Raw genomic sequence first — 20557 nt, 5'->3', positions numbered from 1 at the left:
TTTAAACAGACACAGAATGATCCGGGACTGACAGCACATCCCTTTTAAACAGACCCAGAATGACCAGGGACTGACAGCACATCCCTTTTAAACAGATACAGAATGACCAGGGACTGACAGCACATCCCTTTTAAACAGACACAGAATGATCCGGGACTGACAGCACATCCCTTTTAAACAGACTCAGAATGACCCGGGACTGACAGCACATCCCTTTTAAACAGACACAGAGTGATCCTGGACTGACAGTACATCCCTTTTAAACAGACACAGAATACTCCGGGACTGACAGCACATCCCTTTTAAACAGACTCAGAATGACCCGGGACTGACTGCACATCCCTTTTAAACAGACACAGAGTGATCCTGGACTGACAGCACATCCCTTTTAAACAGTCACAGGATAATCCGGGACTGAAAGCATGTCCCTTTTAAACAGACACAGAATGACCCGGGACTGACAGCACATCCCTTTTAAACAGACACAGAATAATCCGGGACTGACAGCACATCCCTTTTAAACAGACACAGGATAATCCGGGACTGAAAGCATGTCCCTTTTAAACAGACACAGAATGACCCGGGACTGACAGCACATCCCTTTTAAACAGACACAGAATAATCCGGGACTGACAGCATGTCCCTTTTAAACAGACACAGAATAAACCGGGACTGACAGCATGTCCCTTTTAAACAGACACAGAATAAACCGGGACTGACAGCATGTCCCTTTTAAGCAGACACAGAATGATCCGGGACTGACAGCATGTCCCTATTAAACAGACACAGAATGATCCGGGACTGAAAGTAGACCCCTTTTAAACAGTCATGGAATGCTGCCTGACCTGCAGAGTGTTTCCAGCATTTCATCTTTTTATATTTCAGATTTCCAGCATCAGCACTATTTTGCTTTTGTAATAGAATTTTACGTAATTGGCTCTGTGGCGCAATGGATAGCGCATTGGACTTCTAGTTGGTATAGCAGATTAAGGCATTCAAAGGTTGTGGGTTCGAGTCCCACCAGAGTCGGATTTTGGGTCAGGGTTCGGTGGTTCCTCCACTGACGGTACATTTTGCAGTAAATCGATAATTCAGAGAAGGGAAACTACCGCCCCGACACTTTCCCTCTGAGTACTCTCAACCCCTGAGTCAGTTACACAGGAGCAGGAGGAGGCCATTCAGTCCCATGGCCGTTTTACATAGGAACAGGAGGAGACCATTCAGTCCCATGACCCTTTTACACAGGAACAGGAGGAGGCCATTCAGCCCCTTTAGCCTGTTATACAGGAACAGGAGGAGGCCATTCAGCCCCTCGAGCCTGTTACACAGGGACAAGAGGAGGCCTTTAACGCCTCGAGCCTGTTGCATTGGACAGGAGGAAGCCGTTCAGCGATACAAGATCTGTACAAGAACAGTAGAACTCCATTCAGCCCCTCGAACCTGTTACATAGGATGAAGAGGAGGCAAATCAGACCCATGATCCAGTTATAAAGGAACAGGAGAAGGCAATTCAGACCAACGAGTCTGTTATAAAGGAACAGGAGGAGGCAATTCAGACCCACGAGTCTGTTTCACAGGAACAGCAGGAGGCCATTAACCCCTCAAACCTGCCACACATGAACAGGAGGAGGACATTCAGTCCCTCAAGCCTGCTACACTGGAACAGGAGGAGGCAATTCAGACGCATGAGTCTGTTATACGGGAACAGGAGGAGGCCATTCAGCCCCTCAAGCCTGTTATACATGAACAGGAGGAGGCCATTCAGCCCCTCGAGCCTGTTATACATGCACAGGAGGATGCCATTCAGCCCCTCGAGCCTGTTACACAGTAACAGGAGGAGGCCATTCAGCCCCTCAAGCCTGTTACACAGGAACAAGAGGAGACAATTCAGACACACGAGCCTGTTATACAGGAACAGGAGGAGGCTATTCAGCCTGTCGAGCGTGTTATACAGGAAAAGGAGGAAGCCATTCAGCCCCTCAAGCCTGTTAGACAGGAACAGGAGGAGGCCATTCAGCCCCTCGAGCCGGTTACACAGGAATAGGAGGAGGCCATTCAGCCCCTCAAGCCCGTTATACATGAACAGGAGGAGGCCATTCAGCCCCTCGAGCCTGTTATACATGCACAGGAGGATGCCATTCAGCCCCTTGAGCCTGTTACACAGGAACAGGAGGAGGCCATTCACCCCTTGAGTCTGTTATACAGGAACAGGAGGAGGCCATTCAGCCCTTCGAGTCTGTTATAAAGGAACAGGAGGAGGCCAATCAGCTCCTCGGGTATGTTACACATAAACAGGAAGAGGCCATTCAGCCCATCGAGCCTATCATACAGGAACAGGAGGAGGCCATTCAGCCCCTCGAGCCTGTTATGCAGGAACAGGAGGAGGCTATTCAGCCTGTTAAGCCTGTTATGCAGGAAAAGGAGGAAGCCATTCAGCCCTCAAGCCTGTTACACAGGAACAGGAGGAGGCCATTCAGCCCCTTGAGTCTGTTACACATAAATAGGAAGAGGCCATTCAGCCCATCGAGCCTATCATACAGGAACAGGAGGAGGCCATTCAGCCCCTCGAGCCTGTTATGCAGGAACAGGAGGAGGCTATTCAGCCTGTTAAGCCTGTTATGCTGGAAAAGGAGGAAGCCATTCAGCCCCTCAAGCCTGTTACACAGGAACAGGAGGAGGCCATTCAGCCCCTCGAGTCTGTTACACATAAACAGGAAGAGGCCATTCAGCCCCACAAGCCTGTTATACAGGAACTGGAGGAGGCCAATCAGCCCCTCGAGTCTGTATCACTGGAACAGGAGGAGGCCATTCAGCCCCTCGAGCCTGTTATGCAGGAACAGGAGGAGGCCATTCAGCCCCTCGAGCCTGTTATGCAGGAACAGGAGGAGGCTATTCAGCCTGTTAAGCCTGTTATGCAGGAAAAGGAGGAAGCCATTCAGCCCCTCAAGCCTGTTACACAGGAACATCATGGGCAAGGAAACCTCCTGCTGATTACCACCTACCACCCTCCCTCAGCTGATGAATCAGTACTCCTCCATGTTGAACATCACTTGGAAGAAGCACTGAAGGCAGCAAGGGCACAGAATGTACTCTGGGTGGGGGGCCTCAATGCCCATCACCAAGAGTGGCTCGGTAGCAGCACTACTGACCGAGTTGTTCGAGTCCTGAAGGATATGGCTGCCAGTCTGGGCCTGCGGCAGGTGGTGAGGGAACCAACACGAGGGGAAAACCTACTTGACCTCCTCCTGACCAATCTACCTGTCACAGATGCAAAACAGTTCAAAAAGTATTCATTGGCTGTAAAGCACTTTAGGATGTCCTGAGGTCGTGAAAGCCCTGTAGAAATGCAAGTCTTTCTTTTACAGCCTTCAAAGACAAAGTGACTTAGCTGGCAAAAACCAGAAACAGGGACGGTTCTATAGGTGAACCTTACAGATGGGCCGGTTAGCTCAGTTGGTTAGAGCGTGGTGCTAATAACGCCAACGTCGCGGGTTCGATCCCCGTACGGGCCATTTATTTTTCGAGGGAAGGTTAGTTTCTTAATTTTGTAATTTTTGAGCAGTTTAAAAGTTTAAAAAGTTTGGAAGGAAACTCACACGGGACCTACAAAGCTGCAAAATCTTAGTTCTACCGAGAGCTCATGGACCTGAAAGGTTAACCCTGTGTTTTTCTGTCCACAGATGTTCCCTGACCAGTGGAGTGTTTCCAACATTTAATGAACAATTTCAGATCCAGCATCTGCTGCATTTCGCTTTTTATTTTACCGCAGTGTCCTCGCTTCTATTAACAAAAGTCAAAAATAAATTGTAGCTACTGGAAAATGGGTTTTATTGTCACTGTGAGCATTGGTGGTTCAGGGGTCGAATTCTCGCCTGCCACGCGGGAGACCCGGGTTCGATTCCCGGCCAATGCAGGTTAAAATTTTTAACAATTTATTTCAGAGCAAACACATCACATGAAACATTAATAATAAATTAGCTGTTCCTGTGTAACTGGATCAAGGGAATGAATGGCCTCCACCTGTTCCTGTGTAACAGGCTTGAGGGGCTGAATGTCCTCCTGTTCCATTGTAACAGGCTCGAGGGGCTGAATGGCCTCCTGTTCCAGTGTAACAGGCTTGAGGGGCTGAATGGCCTCCTCCTCTTCCTGTGCAACATGCTCGAGGGGCTGAATGGCCTCCTCCTGTTCCTGTGTAACATGCTCGATGGGCTGAATGGCCTCCTCCTGTGTAACAGGCTCGAGGGGCTGAATGGCCTCCTGTTCCAGTGTAACGGGATCGAGGGACTGAATGGCCTCCTCCTGTTCCTGTTTGACAGGCTCAAGGGGCTGAATGGCCTGTTCCTGTTTGACAGGCTCGATGGGCTGAATGTCCTGTTCCTGTTCGACAGGCTCGAGGGGCTGAATGGCCTCCTCCTGTTCCGATTTGACAGGCTCGAGGGGCTGAATGGCCTCCCCCTGTTCCTGTTCGACAGGCTCAAGGGGCTGAATGGTCTCCTCCTGTCCCGGTTTGACAGTATCGAGGGGCTGAATGGCCTCCTCCTGTTCCGGTTTGACAGGCTCGAGGGGCTGAATGGACTCCTCCTGTTCCGGTTTGACAGGCTAGAGGGACTGAATGGCCTCCTCCTGTTCCGGTTTGACAGGCTCGAGGGGCTGAATGTCCTCCTCCTGTTCCTGTTCGACAGGCTCAAGGGGCTGAATGGCCTCCTCCTGTTCCGGTTTGACAGGCTCGAGGGGCTGAATGGCCTCCTCCTGTTCCTGTTCGACAGGCTCAAGGGGCTGAATGGCCTCCTCCTGTTCCTATTGAACCATGTTTCAGGCACTAATGTGGCTGATGATCCGATTGTGCCCTCTGCTGTCCCGGCGCAGAAAGAAACACAGTGCCTGTGTATAAAACCCAAAGTCCTTGTACTTTCTTTCTTTCTTTGAATCTTTCTTTCATTTCTTCCTTTTCTGTGCCATATGCTCCTTATTCTATTGTTGCTTAGTGATATATGTGTTCATATTTGCCGGTTTCAGGATGTTCATTGCTTCTGCTGCTTTGAATTGTGTCGAAAAAGTGAACTGAATTTCTCCACCTGTGTGAAGCATCCTCGTGTTCGAAGCTGTTTTGGTTTCAATCAAACAAATGCACAGATTACTCGAACTCGCTGAGACTTTCCTGGCCAGTATTTGTTTCTTGCTTCCTTGCATTTGGAAAGGCCCAGGCTTCATCCCCGGCCTGTGCTGAGGGAGCTGACCTGAGCCTGGGCAGCGGTTACAATTGGTGTCTGTGGCCCTGTGTTAGGGAGAGGGTGAATGAGCCTGGCTTCTTGTCCACTCGCCCTGCTGGCTGTGGGCAATGGCTGAGCAGAGGACAAGTTGTGATGGGTTTCAGCAGGAGGGGAGAGGTGGAGAAGGGAAGTTGTAAAGATAAAGAAAGGGGCTCCCAGCTGTTACAGCTGCTGCTGCCCACAGTAGGCAGTTTGGACAGTGGGTTACCACAGCCCATGACACACACGAGCCAATCCAGCCTCCTCGTGGACTGCCTTCACTTACACTTCTCCTTTTTAAGATGAAACTGTCATTTCATTCATGTGATGTCTAAACCACATCCCCTCTGATTATCATTTCAAAACCATTGCACTTACAGTCTCAGCTCAACATCGGCAAACCCCAGCAGCAAGCAGGTGAGATTTACAATCTCTTAATGATCAATGATATTTCACTGGAACATGTCAAATCAGTGCTATGTTGTTAAAGTCAACACAGGATGTCAAGGTCTTAGAGAGGGTGCAGAGGAGATTTACCAGAATGGTACCAGGGATGAGGGAATTCAATTATGTGGAGAGACTGGAGAAGCTGGGATTGTTCTCCTTAGAGCAGAGAGGGTTAAGAGGAGATTTGATAGAGATGTTCAAAATTATGAATAGTTTTGATAGCATAAATAAGAAGAAAGTGTTTCCACTGGCAGAAGTTTCGGTAACCAGAGGACGCAGATTTATGGTGATTGGCAAAAGAACCAGAGGTGACATGAGGAAACATTTTTTTTAAGCAGCAAGTTGTTGTGATCTGGAATGCGCTGCCTGAAAGGGCGGTGGAAGCAGATTCAATAGTGACTTTCAAAAGGCAGTTGAATAAATACTTGAAGGAAAAACATTACAGGGCTATGGGGAAAGGGCAGGTGAATGAAATTAATTGCAGAGCTCTTTCAAAGTGCTGGCGCAGGGCTATGGGGAGAGAGTGGGGCACTGGGATTTATTTGGGATTGATACAGGTCTATGGGGTGTGAGTGGGGCAGTGTGATTAGTTTGGGATTGATTCACGGCTATGGGGTGAGAGCGGGGCAGTGGGATTAGTTTGTGATTGATACAGGTCTATGGGGTGTGAGCGGGGCAGTGGGATTAGTTTGGGATTGATTCAGGGCTATGGGGTGAGAGCGGGGCAGTGGGATTAGTTTGTGATTGATACAGGTCTATGGGGTGTGAGCGGGGCAGTGGGATTAGTTTGGGATTGATTCAGGGCTATGGGGTGAGAGCGGGGCAGTGGGATTAGTTTGTGATTGATACAGGTCTATGGGGTGTGTGTGGGGCAGTGGGATTAGTTTGGGGATTGATAAAGGGCTATGGGGAGATAGCGGGTCAGTGGGATTAGTTTGGGATTGTTACAGGGCTTTGGGGAGAGCGGGGCAGTGGGATTAGTTTGGGATTGATACAGGTCTATGGGGTGTGAGCGGGGCAATGGGATTAGTTTGGGGATTGATACAGGTCTATGGGGTGTGAGCGGGGCAGTGGGATTAGTTTGGGGATTGATACAGGTCTATGGGGAGATAGTGGGTCAGTGGGTTTAGTTTAGTATTGCTGTGGCAAAGACCCACAATTAACACAGTGGGCCGAATGGTCTCCTCTGCTCTGTAAATATCTATTGTTGGAGACTCCTCGGCAGCTTTTAACACACCATTTGGTGTACATTTCCTCTCCATATTCTTCTCTAAATGTTCACTGACGGTCCCTTCACAGCTACCCAGGCTCCCTGTTTTTCGTGTTAGCAGCAAATGTCGATACGTCTGCCTCCTGTACCCAAGTCCAGATTGTTGAAATGGCAAGAAGGGCAACGGTCGCAGCAGTGATGCAGGGGGGCCAACTCTTTACATCGTCCAGTCAAAAAAACACCCAATAACTACCGCACTCTGCTTCTGCCTTTTAACCAGCTTCCTGGTTTCTGGAACGGTTTCTAGTTGAGTATTAATTTTATCCCATATAAGGACATAGAAACATAGAAACATAGAAGATAGGAGCAGGAGTAGGCCATTCGGCCCCTCGAGCCTGCTCCGCCATTCAATGCGATCATGGCTGATCATCCAAATTCAGTACCCAGTCCCTGTTTTCTCCCCATACCCCTTGATCCCTTTAGCCTTAAGAAATATATCCAACTCCTTCTTGAATATATTTAATGAACTGGCCTCTACTGCCTTCTGTGGTAGAGAATTCCACAGGTTCACCACTCTCTGGGTGAAGAAATTCCTCCTCATCTCAGTCCTAAATGGCTTACCCCTTATCCTTAGACTGTGACCCCTGGTTCTGGACTCCCCGGCCATCGAGAACATCCTTCCTGCATCTGGTCTGTCCAGTCCTGTCAGAATGTTATAAGTTTCAATGAGATCCCCTCTCATTCTTCTAAACTCCAGCGAGTATAAGCCCAATCGACCCAATCTCTCCTCATACGTCATTCCTGCCATCCCAGGTATCAGCCTGGTGAATCTTCGCTGAACTCCTTCCATGGCAAGAACATCCTTCCTCAGATAAGGCGACCAAAACTGCACACAATACTCACGATGTGGTCTCACCAAGGCCCTGTACAACTGCAGCAAGACATCCTTGTTCCTGTACTCAAACCCTCTCGCTACGAAGGCCAACATACCATTTGCCTTCTTAACTGCCTGCTGCACCTGCATGCTTACCTTCAGCGACTGCTGTACAAGGACACCCATGTCTCATTGCACTTCCCCTTCTCCCAATCTATTGCTATTCAGATAATAATCTGCCTTTCTGTTTTTGACACCAAAGTGGATAACCTCGCATTTATCCACGTTATATTGCATCTGCCATGCTTTTGCCCAATCACCCAACCTGTCCAAATCATACTGGAGTTTCTCGGCATCATCCTCACAGCACACACGCCCACCCAGCTTTGTGTCATCTGCAAACTTGGAGATATTACATCTAGTTCCCTTGTCTAGATCATTATTATATATTGTGAATAGCTGGGGTCCAAGGACCGATCCATGCGGTGCCCCACTAGTCACTGCCTGCCGCTCGGAAAAAGACCCATTTATTCCAACTCTTTGTCAACTGTCTGCCAACCAGTTCTCTATCCAAGTCAATACCTTGCCCCCAATCCCATGTGCCTTAACTTTACACGCTAATCTCTTATGCGGGACCTTATCGAAAGCCTTTTGAAAGTCCAAATACACCACATCCACTGGTTCTCCATTATCTATTTTACCAGTTACATCCTCAAAAAATTCCAGTCGATTAGTCAAGCACGATTTACCTTTTGTAAATCCATGTTGACTTTGTCCGATCCTGTCACTGTTTTCCAAGTGCTCTGCTATTACATCTTTTACAATGGACTCTAGCATTTCCCCACTACCGATGTCAGGTTTACCGGTCTGTAATTCCCATTTTTCTCTCTACCACCTGTTTTGAATAGTGGGGTAACATTAGCTACCCTCCAATCTATCGGTACTGTTCCAGATTCCATTGAATGTTGGAAGATGATCAGCAATGCATCTACTATTTCTAGGGCCACTTCCTTAAGTACCCTAGGATGTAGATTATCAGCCCCTGGGGATTTATCGGCCTTCAATCCCGTCAATTTCCCTAACACCATTTCCCTACAAATACTGATTTCTTTCAATTCCTCCCTTTCATCAGACCCTATAAGACCATAAGAACATAAGAAATAGGAGCAGGAGTAGGCCAATTGGCCCCTCGAGCCTGCTCCGCCATTCAATAAGATCATGGCTGATCTGATCCTAGCCGCCAATCTACTATCACAGAACCATCTCCTGAATCTAACAGAATTAGACACACGAAATCGGAGCAGGATCAGGCTACACAGCCCCTAGGCCCGCTCCGCTACCCACAGGGCCATGTCCGATCCGAACCTAGACTCATGTCCAAATTCCTGCCCGCTCCCCGTAACCCTTAATTCCCTTTACTTCTAGGAAACTGTCTATTTCTGTTTTAAATTTATGTAATGATGTAGCTTCTACAGCTTTTTGGGGCAGCATATTCCATGGACCTACCACCTTCTGAATGAAGTTGTTCCTCCTCATCTCAGTTTTGAAAGAGCAGCCCCTTATTCTAAGACTATGCCCCCTAGTTCTAGTTTCACCCATCATCGGGAACATCCTCCCCGCATCCACCCGATCAAACCCATTCACAATCTTATATGTTTCAGTAAGATCGCCTCTCATTCTTCTGAACTCCAATGAGTAGAGTCCCAATCTACTCATCCTCTCCTCATATATCCATCCCCTCATCCCCGGGATTAACAGAGTGAACCTTCTTTGTACTGACTCGAGAGCAAGTATGTATTTTCTTAAGTATGGACACCAAAACTGTATGCAGTATTCCAGGTGCGGTCTCACCAATACCTTGTACAACTGAAGCAATACCTCCCTATTTTTATATTCTATCCCCCTAGCAATGAAAGCCAACATTCCATTGGCCTTCTTAATCACTTGCTGCACCTGCACACTAACCTTTTGAGTTTCATGCACCAGGACCCCCAGATCCCTTTGTACTTCAGTACTTTCCAGTTTCTTGCCATTAAGATAATAACTTGCTCTACGATTTTTCCTGCCAAAGTGCATAACCTCACACTTTCCAGTATTGTATTCCATCTGCCAAATCTCTGCCCACTTACTTAGCCTGTCTATGTCCCTTTGCAGGTTTTTTATGTCCTCCTCACTCACTACTTTCCCTCCCATCTTAGTATCATCTGCAAACTTTGATATGTTACACTCGGTCCCCTCCTCCAAATCGTTAATATAGATTGTAAAGAGTTGGGGACCCAGCACTGACCCCTGCGGAACACTACTAGTTACTGATTGCCAGTCTGAGAATGAACCATTTATCCCAACTCTCTGCCTTCTGTTAGATAGCCAATCCTCTATCCATGCCAGAATATTACCCCCAATCCCGTGATTTTTTATCTTAAGCAATAATCTTTTGTGTGGCACCTTGTCAAATGCCTTTTGGAAGTCTAAATACACTACGTCCACTGGTTCCCCTTTATCCACCCTATATGTTACTTCCTCAAAGAACTCCAGCAAATTTGTCAAACATGACTTCCCCTTCATAAAACCATGCTGACTTTGTCCTATTAAATTTTGATTATCCAAATGTCCTGTTACTGTCTCCTTAATAATGGACTCCAAAATTTTACCTACCACAAACTTTAGGCTAACCGGTCTATAGTTTCCAGCCTTCTGTCTACTGCTCTTTTTAAATAAGGGTCTTACATTAGCAGTTTTCCAGTCTGCCGGGACCTTTGCTGAGTCCAGGGAGTTTTGGAAAATTATTACCAATGCATCCACAATCCCTACCGCCACTTCCCTCAAGACCCTAGGATGTAAGCCATCAGGTCCAGGTGATTTATCCGGCTTGAGTCCCATTATTTTACCGAGTACCACTTCCTTCGTGATTTTGATCGTGTTTAGCTCCTCCCCACCTATAGCCCCCTGTTTGTCCAGTGTTGGGATATTCTTAGTGTCCTCTACTGTAAAGACTGATACAAAATATTCATTCAGTGTTTTTGCCATCTCCATATTTCCCACCATTAATTTCCCGGTCTCATCCTCTAAGGGACCAACATTTACTTTAGCCACCCATTTTCTTTTTATATAACTATAAAAACTCTTACTATCTGTTTTTATATTTTTTGCTAATTTACTTTCATAATCTATCTTCCCTTTCTTAATCAATCTTTTTGTTATTTTTTGCTGTCTTTTAAAGTTTTCCCAATCCTCTATCCTCCCACTAGATTTGGCTACCTTATATGCCCTTGTTTTTAGTCGAATACTACCCTTAATTTCTTTACTTAGCCACGGATGGCTGTATTTCTTTTACACCCTTTTCTTCTCAGTGGAATATATTTTTTTTGGAAGTTGTAAAATAACTCCTAAAATGTACACCACTGATCATGTATCGTCTTACCCTTTAATCTATTTTCCCAATCCACTCTACTCAATTCCGCTCTCATACCTTCATAGTCTCCTTTATTCAAGCTTAGCACGCTTGTTTGAGATCCAACCTTCTCACCCTCTAATTGAATATGGAATTCAACCATGTTATGGTCACTCATTCCAAGGGGATCCTTTACTAGGACATTTTTAATTAATCCTGTCTCGTTACACAGGACCAGATCTAAGGTTGCTTGCCCCCTGGTCGGTTCAGTTACATACTGCTCAAGAAACCCATCCCTAATACACTCAATGAACTCATCCTCAAGGCAGCCCTGCCCAATTTGATTTGTCCAATTAATATGATAGTTAAAATCCCCCATAATTATAGATGTTCCCTTATTACAAGCCTCAACTATTTCCTGATTGATACTCCGTCCAACAAAGTTACAACTGTTCGGAGGCCTATAGACTACGCCCACTAGTGTTTTTTTCCCCTTATTATTCCTTACCTCCACCCAAACTGTTTCATTATCCTGATCTTTTGACCCGATATCATTTCTCTGTATTACAGTGGTTCCTTCCTTTATTAACATAGCCACCCCACCTCCCCTTCCTTCCTGCCTGTCCTTCCTGATCGTTAAATAACCTGGTATGTTTAATTCCCAGGCATTGTCACCCTGCAGCCATGTTTCTGTAATGGCCACAAGATCATACCCATATGTAGTTATTTGTGCCATTAACTCATCTATTTTGTTACGAATGCTACGTGCATTCAGATAGAGAACTTTCAAATATGTTTTGTGACACTTAGTTCCTGCTTTTGCCCTTTTTATTACTTTACCTTTTACTCCATACCTTCTGCCCCTTCCTGACACGCTCTGGTTTTAATTTCCCCACTGCTACCTAAGTCTATGACCTTCTCTGTTGTCATTTTTATTATTTGCTCTCTAGGAACCTCCCCCCCACTAGTTAGTTTAAAACTCTCTCTACAGCTCTAGTTATATGATCCGCCAGGACTCTAGTCCCAGCACTGGCCAAGTGAAGCCCGTTCCAACGGAACAGCTCCCTCCTGCCCCAGTACTGGTGCCAGTGTCCCAGGAAGCAAAACCCATTTCTCCCACACCAGTCTTTGAGCCACGCATTTAACTCTCTAATTTTATTTGTCCTAGCCAAATTCGCTCGTGGCTCAGGTAATAATCCAGAGATTATTACCCTTGAGGTTCTGTTTTTTAATTTGACCCCTAGCTGCTCATACTCCTTTAACAGAACCGGCTTCCTCGTCCTATCTTCGTCGTTTGTCCCAACATGGACCACGACAACTGGATCCACCCCCTCCCACTGCAAGTTTCTTTCCAGCCCAGAGGAGATGTCCTTAACCCTGGCACCGGGTAGGCAACACAGCCTTCGGGACTCTCGCTCTCGGCTGCAGAGAACTCTATCTATCCCCCTAATAATACTATCCCCTACCACTACAACATTTCTATTTACTCCCCCCTCTTGAATGGCCCCCCGTTCCACGGTGCTGTGGCCAGGTTGCTCATCCTCCCTGCAGTCCCTGCTCCCGTCAGCCATGGCTCAGTGGGAAGCACCCTTGCCCTGAGTAACTCTCGCTCTCCCCACTCCAGTGACTTGAGCACAAAAATCCAGGCTGACACTCCAATGCAGTACACAGAGTGTGATGCACTGTCGGAGGCGCCGTCTTTCAGATGAGATGTTAAACCGAGGCCGTGTCTGTCCTCTCAGGTGGGTGTTAAAGATCCTATGGCACTATTTCGAAGAAGAGCAGGAGAGTTCTCCCCTGAGTCCTGGGCCAATACTTATCCCTTAATCAACACAACTAAAACAGATTATCTGGTCATTATCACACTGCTGTTTGTGGGAGCTTGCTGTGCGCAAATTGGCTACCACATTTCCTACATTACAACAGTGACTACACTTCATTGGCGCTAAAGCGTTGGGACGTCCTGAGGTCATGAAAGGCGCTGTAGAAATGCAAGACTTTCTTTTTTCTTTCTCTGGGAGCTCACCCACCACCAATGTTAGGCCGACTGGTCTGTAGTTATCTGATTTATCCCTTTCACTCTGATTGAAGAGAGTTGTTATATTGGCAACAGCAGGCATGTGGTTCAACTTCCATATCCAAGGCTTACATAGAATTTTACAGCACAGACACAGGCCATTCGGCTAGACCGGTCCACTCCAGCGTTTATGCTCCACACGAGCCTCCTCCCACTCTACTTCATCTCGCACTATCACCACATCCTTCCATTCCTTTCTCCCTCAGGTCCTTATCTAGCTTCCCCTCAAATGACATTCGCCTCAATCACTCCTTGTGGTAGCATCTTCCACATTTTCACCACTCTCTGGGTAAAGAAGTTGCTCCTGAATTCCCTACTGGATGAATTAGTGACTAACTCATATATATGGCCCACAGTTTTGGTCTCCCCCCACAACTAGAAATATCTTCTCTCTGTCTACCCTATCGAACCCCTTCATAATTTTAAAGACCTCTATCAGGTCACCTCTCAGTCTCTTTTCTAAAGAGCCCCAGCCTGTTTAATCTTTCCTGATAGTTGAAACCTCTCAGTTCTGGTACAAACCTTTTGTGCAGCTTCTCCAGTGCCTCTATATCCGTTTTGTAATATGGGGACCAGTGCACAGGATGTTTGGAGCATTGTCCTCAAAGCCTCTGTTATCTCCTCTCTGTCTTCCCTCAGTATCCGTGAACACAGTCATCAGGGTCTGGGGCCTTTGGCACTTCAATACAAAGAGGAAGCAGATCTTAATGAGAAAGTAGCCGTGGCCTGGGAGAGCCGCAGGTGATGATGGAATGGGCGAGGTATGCAAGAGCGTGAGGTGTTCAGAGGAGTAAGGGGTCTTCAGGGAGCTGGTAATATCTGGACAGAAAGGAGACTTCCGCATATCACAGATATTAAACATGGGAATGGCTTTTCAGAGTAGTGGAGAACACAGTATCCATGGCAGCAGGTTAACTGATTTGCTTAATTTCTACTAAACTGACAATGTAAACCATCTCTGACTTTACAGGCTGTTCTGGCAGCGACAGAGAAAAAACATCTCACACCCACGGAATTTTTCTTGAGTGAGGTCCTGCAAAACATCTGAACCCTCGGACGGAAGAAGGAGGCTGTGATGTTGAGACTGAGCGTTGACTGGCTGCTGCTTCTCTGTGCCCTCTCCTGCAATGTGTTGGTGCCCACAGTCCCCGGGTACACTTTCAATAACTGCATGCAGGTTGCGAACCACAATGGTACATTTCAGTGCGTCCACCGCTTCCTGACACAGGTCTCTAGTGCCGTGTCCGACCTCCCAGCCAGCACCGTGCACTTGAACATCTCCCACAACTGGCTCACCCAACTGCAAGCGGACAGCTTCCGCAGCCTGTCCAAGCTGCTCACCCTGCGGCTGGATTACAATCGGATTGAGAGTGTTTGCTGCGGTGCGTTCAGTAATCTCACCAGCCTACTGACCCTTAACCTGTCCTACAACAGTATCTCTCGTCTGAACTCTTCGGGCTTCCAAGAACTTGAAAAGTTAGATCAACTCCTGCTCCATCACAACCGCTTAGTCACAGTTGAACCCAAAGCCTTCGCTGCATTGGACAATCTTCAAACACTTGTCTTAAGCTCCAATAAACTCCAGAATTTCTCCCATCTGGTGAGCGCTGTCTCTGGGCTCAGTAATCTGATGCTCCTGGATCTGGGCAACAATCAACTCGCCTCCCTGCAACATCGCACCGCCCTCCCACCCTCCCTCCGAAACCTCTCCCTCTCTAACAACTCTCTCACAACATTTGACTGCCAACGGAACTTCCTCAGCAACATTCTCAGGTTGGATCTGTCCAATAACAAACTCTCCGATGCTTTGGAATTTTCTAAAGTTGACCTGAGGAACATCTCGTGTTTGATCATCAAGAACAACCCCTTAAATGTCACCGAGTTTCTCAAATCTGCAAACCTGGATCTACAGAATGTTCAATACTCTGGGTTAAGGCTGCACAACCAGAGTCAGCTGTCCAACCTGTGCCACTATCTGGGTCTCAGGACTATGAAGAGCCTGGTCCTGCAGAACAATCAGATCTTATTCCTCCCTGCCCATTCCCTATCCCAGTGCCCACCCATCACCAGCTGGGATTTATCACACAATCTCCTCACATCTGTGGAGTGCTTTGAATTTGCATCGAAAAGAAAGCAAGTTGTTTCTTTCATTATCGAGCACAACAGAATCATCAAGTTACCTTCCTGTTACAAGGATGGGAAGGCAGTCGCGGTGTTTCCCAAGCTGTCGCTCCTAACCTTTCGCTACAACAGGATTTTCACCATTTATAGTCACGCCTTCTCTTATGCTCCCCATCTCCGGACCCTAAAGCTGAACATTAACAACATTGCTGTCATCAACAAGGCTGCCTTTTCTAACCTCACCAACTTGCAGGAGCTCCGACTCGACAACAACCTCATAACTGACATCTATGAACACACCTTCAGCAACCTTGGGAGTCTCAGGAATCTCAATCTCAGAAACAACAGGATCTCAATTGTTTTCAGCAAGGTGTTTGCAAATCTCAATAACCTGAACACATTGGACCTGGGAGGGAACAAAATTCGAAGCCTCACCAGCCAGTCTTTCTGTGGATTACACAACCTGACCAAGCTTTATCTCGATAGGAACTGTATAACCCGTATCAGCAGGGAGATCTTCGACATCCTCCCATCATTAGGAGTGTTGGACTTGGACAGTAACCGGATCAGATACAAAACTGGCCTGATTGCAGCATCTCCTTTTGTTAACCTCACAAAGCTCTACATTCTCAAACTACAAGCCCAGCAACCCTACGGCATCAACATTATTCCTCCAAAGTTTTTCAATGGCCTCATCTCTTTAAGAGACCTGTATATAGGAGAGAATAAAATGTCACTGTCCAAAGATGGATTTGAAGACCTGATCAATTTGAGAATCCTCTCCATGCCCGATGCTTGCAATGGGATCCACGGTCTGAATCCAGGGATCTTCAAGAATCTCCAGAGTCTAGAGAGACTCAACCTTGAAAATGTCGGCCTCCAATCCATGTCTCTTGACGTCTTTGGAAACCTTTCCAACCTCAGGACATTGTTCTTGGGGAAAAACGCCTTTCAGATCATCAATAGCACGGTTGTGGAACACCTGCCCTCCCTGACCTACCTGGATCTACGGAAGAACCCGTTCCCCTGCACCTGTGACATCAGTTGGTTCCAAAACTGGTCACTGTCCAACCCCAGGGTGCAGGTTATCTATTTTTACAACCAAACATGTGCAGATCGGCCAACTGAATACTTGTATAAGTTTGATGCTCGCGTTTGTTACTTGGACATTGGGCAGATCATGTTCCATATAACTGTGCCGGTCTTGATCTTGTTCATGTTCATCCCTATATTCTACAGCAAAGGGTACTGGCACATCAAGTATGGGTTTTATATTTTCCGATCGTGGTTGAATGACCACAGAGGGAGAGGAGAGAGTCAGCAGTCCTACAGGTATGATGCATTTATCTCCTATAATTCTCAGGACGAAGACTGGGTTCTGCAAGAGTTGGTGCCAAACCTGGAAACGAGAGGACCTCAAAGCTTCAAACTCTGCCTCCACCACAGAGATTTTGAGCTGGGCAAATATATCATCGACAACATCGTGGACAGCATCTACCAGAGCAGGAAGACCATCTGTGTGATGAGCCGCAACTACCTGTACAGCGAGTGGTGCTCCATGGAACTGCAGCTAGCGAGCTACAGGCTCTTCCATGAGATGAAAGATATCATCATCCTGATCTTCTTGGAGAAGATTCCAGATGCTGAACTCTCAACCTACCACAAGATGAGAAAGGTCATGAAAAAGAAGACCTACATCCAGTGGCCATCAGACATTGAAGCTCAAAAATTGTTTTGGGTCAAAGTGAGAGAAGCGATTAAAGGCTCCAACTGGGCCAAGGAGGGGAATCCCGCTGCTGAAAGTTAAGCTTCAAGGCCTAGAAATCCGCAGTCTTACCGCAGGCCCTTAAGGCCCGATTCGGGGAAACATGGTGGCTGCCGCACTTCCCATGTGTTTTGGAGTGCGCCGCTCAACTTACCGCCCTGTGTTAATTGCGAACAACTCCCCCAGTGGCTGCAGAATGGCCAGTGGAAGGCTGCTGACTTTCAGTGGGGGAGACTGCAAATGGCCTTGCAGGACGACCTCGAGCAGCTCTGGCCCTAGAAGGCCTGGCTGTAGACTGCACCACCTCGGCATGGGCGGCAGCAGCCTAGGCTGGCTGACAGGCAGCGGCAAGGGCAATGGTAGAGTGGCAGAGGTGGGAGTAGGAATGCTGTCATCCTGAGAGAGGGCAGCAGGTTCCTGCTCCCCAGATCCACTGCCACTCTCCCCAGGTGGTGACTCAACATTCCTAGCAATCTGTTGGTGGCCAGATGGTGGGGCGGCTGTGACACCCTGCAAGCCTCGTTCGACACTGGTAAACCCAGCCATGGTGGCAGCAGTCTGAGCTTGGGTGGCAGCAAACTGAGGCTGCAGGAGAGCACTCTGATACAGCGTGATCTTACAAGTGGCGCTCCAAATGGAATGACAATGAGGCGCTGCTGAACCAAAGAACCTTCCCTTTAAGTAGTGGAGAAAGCCGAGGCCTAACATGACCTGCAGTCAGACTGCACCCGATATTGGCCCATCTGTTGAGCGGTAAAGCAATGAGCAGCGGGTTTAGTGCTCAGATCAGCACTATAATCATGTAAAAGAGCACTCAGCATGAATTTTGCATGCTACTTAGGCCACTGTGTCCAGACGCAGCTAAGTAACGCTGGGCCACGACTCCGTCCGTTTTCAGGCCATATCCGATTTCTTGGCCCGTGTTCCTCAAAGCCCCTTTGGTTCTAGTGGCAGGGCACCCACTCATCTCAGAACCCGCTGCCACGAACTTCCATCTACCTGTGACACAGTCAATTCAATTCAATTCGCTTTATTGGCATGAAAAGGTACATCTTATGTTGCCAAAGCATCGAAAAACATTCATGGTTGTACACAAAAATACAGATCTATCTATACAGTGTATAAATAGATATATCCCTGAGTGTATAAATATACATTCATATAATTTGTATATACTCTTTTCTTATATTTAGTGGTTGTCCCTCTGTTTATGGCAAGCTGTAACATAGTGTGCCGCTAATGTTACACAATTTCTCTCTTCCCCTAGTAGGTATGGGAGTTTTTGGTCGTCATTCAAATTTCTGAATTCCGGGCATATTTTTGTGAATTTTGGGTAGAAATTCTCCCTTATGCCCTGATATTTTCTACAGGCTGTGAGGAAGTGCATCTCTGTCTCCACCACTCCCTAACTGCAGCGAGAGCATATCCTGTCCTCTCTTGGTAGCCAGGTCTGTCTGTGTCTACCTTTTTCGATCGCCAGGCTATGTTCACTAAGTCTGTACATTGTCAAGGTTTTTCTCAGTTTGCTATCCTTTACCATGGTCAGGTAATCAGCCATGTTGTATTGTCTGTTTAGGGCCAAGTAGCAATTGAGTTTGCTTTGGGTTTTTGTTGTTTCTGCCCAATATGACAGATATTTTTCCTTTTGCTTAGCGACGATTGTGTTGGGTCAATTTCTTTGTGTTACGCTGTCACTGTCCTGAGGCTGGTTATTGTTAGTAGTGTTAGTAGTTACTTCACTGAGTCCCAGGACTAGTTGACTGAGGGTATTCTTCTTTATGGTCCTCTCTTGGCATTTCAGGGCTTCGTAATGATAGCATTGGGGGTTGCTCATTTCTAGGTGTTTCCAAAATTTGGTGGCTCTTTTTTGGATAGTGATTATTAATGGATATTGACCTAGTTCTGCCCTGCATGCATTGTTTACGGTTTTCATTTGAGTCCGGAGGATACTTTTACAGAATTCTGCATGTAGGATCTCAGTTGGGTGTTTGTCCCATTTTGCAAATTCTTGTTGTGTTAGCGGTCCCCACACCTCACTGCCATAGAGTGCAATTGGTTCAATTACTGATGTGAAAATTTTGAGCCAAATGCTAATTGGGATTTCTATTTGGATTGATTTTTTAATGGCATAGAAAGCCCTTCTTGCTTTCTCTTTCAGTTCATTCACAGCCAGATGGAAATTTCCCGTAGAACTGATTTTTAAGCCCAAGTATGTGTAGTTAGTGGTTTGTTCAATTTTGGTTGTTCCTAGTGTGAAATTTATTTTGGGTCCCTGATGTCTGGATCTTTGCTGGAACACAAGGACTTTGGTTTTTTGGGGATTTATTGTCAGGGCCCAGGTCTGGCAGTACGACTCCAGCAGATCCAGGTTCTGCTGTAGACCCTCCTTAGTTGGTGACAGCAGAACCAGGTCATCTGCATAGAGGAGGAATTTAACCTTGGATTCATATAGGGTGAGGCCGGGTGCTGTAGATTGTTCAAGTAGTTTTGCCAATTCATTTATGTAAATATTAAAGAGTGTCGGGGAGATGGGCGAGCCCTGCGTCACCCCCCGCCCCTGTGGAAAGTATTTTGTTTGTTTGTCTCCAATTTTAACTGCACATTTGTTGTTTGTATACATTGATTTAATTACATCATATGTTTTTCCCCCTACCCTGCTTTCGATAAGTTTCAGGAATAAACCGTCATGCCAGATGGAATCGAAGGCCTTCTGGAAATCTATAAAGCATGCGTAGATTTTGCTTTTGTTTTGATGAACGTGTTTGTCAATTAGGGTCTGTAGGGTGAAGATATGATCTGATGTTCTATAGTTTGGCAGGAATCCAATTTGGCTTTTACTCAAGACATTGTGCTCCTCAAGGAAGTTTATAAGTCTTTTGTTTATGATGCTACAGAATACCTTCCCCAGGTTACTGTTTACACAGATGCCTCGATTGTTATTTGGGTCGATTTTGTCCCCACTTTTGTATATGGGCATTATGAGTCCTTTGTTCCAGATATCAGGGCAGTAACCGACACTCAGAACCAAGTTGAAGAGCTTTAGGATAGCCAGTTTCATTTTATCGTCTGTGTGTTTGATCATCTCGCTTAGTATGCCGTCTGCACCGCAAGCTTTTCCTGGTCGCAGGTCCTTGAGTTTTTCAAATAGTTCTTTTTCTGTTAGCATGGAGTCTAGCGGGTTTTGGTTATCTTTTATGGCCATTTCGAGCTTTTCCAGTTTTTTGCATATTTGGTGTTGCTCTGGTCTTAGTGTGTTTTTCTGGTATAATTTTTCAAAGTGGTTTTCCCATGTGTCTCCATTTTGAATGGCCAATTCGTCGTGTTGTTTTTTGTGTAATGTATTCCAGTTGCCCCAGAAACAATTGGAATCAATGGATTCCTCAATGGAGCTGAGTGTATTCTTAATATATTGCTCTTTTTTGG

General features: G+C 46.6%; 1 protein-coding gene and 2 non-coding genes across 3 annotated transcripts; all 3 read left to right on the top strand.

Annotated features, from left to right (window-relative positions):
- The first annotated feature begins 935 nt into the window (after window positions 1-935).
- On the top strand, window positions 936-1029 carry trnar-ucu (transfer RNA arginine (anticodon UCU)). The gene is made up of 2 exons: window positions 936-972; window positions 994-1029. It is a non-coding gene; the product is annotated as a tRNA-Arg (tRNA).
- Window positions 1030-3438: 2409 nt separating this feature from the next.
- trnai-aau (transfer RNA isoleucine (anticodon AAU)) lies at window positions 3439-3512 on the top strand. Its single transcript has one exon. It is a non-coding gene; the product is annotated as a tRNA-Ile (tRNA).
- A 10811-nt stretch (window positions 3513-14323) lies between these two features.
- LOC147085490 (uncharacterized) lies at window positions 14324-17176 on the top strand. The gene has a single exon (XM_085979103.1). The coding sequence runs from the start codon at window positions 14324-14326 to the stop codon at window positions 17174-17176; it is 2853 nt and encodes a 950-aa protein (XP_085835229.1).
- Window positions 17177-20557: the final 3381 nt, after the last annotated feature.

Source organism: Somniosus microcephalus, unplaced genomic scaffold (genome assembly GCF_052327205.1).
Source record: "Somniosus microcephalus isolate GS21.2 unplaced genomic scaffold, FLI_Smic_1.0 unresolved_chr8, whole genome shotgun sequence".
Lineage (NCBI taxonomy): Eukaryota > Metazoa > Chordata > Chondrichthyes > Squaliformes > Somniosidae > Somniosus > Somniosus microcephalus.
The sequence above is the reverse complement of the archived record's forward strand: the minus strand, read 5'-3'. Positions and strand labels throughout refer to the sequence as shown.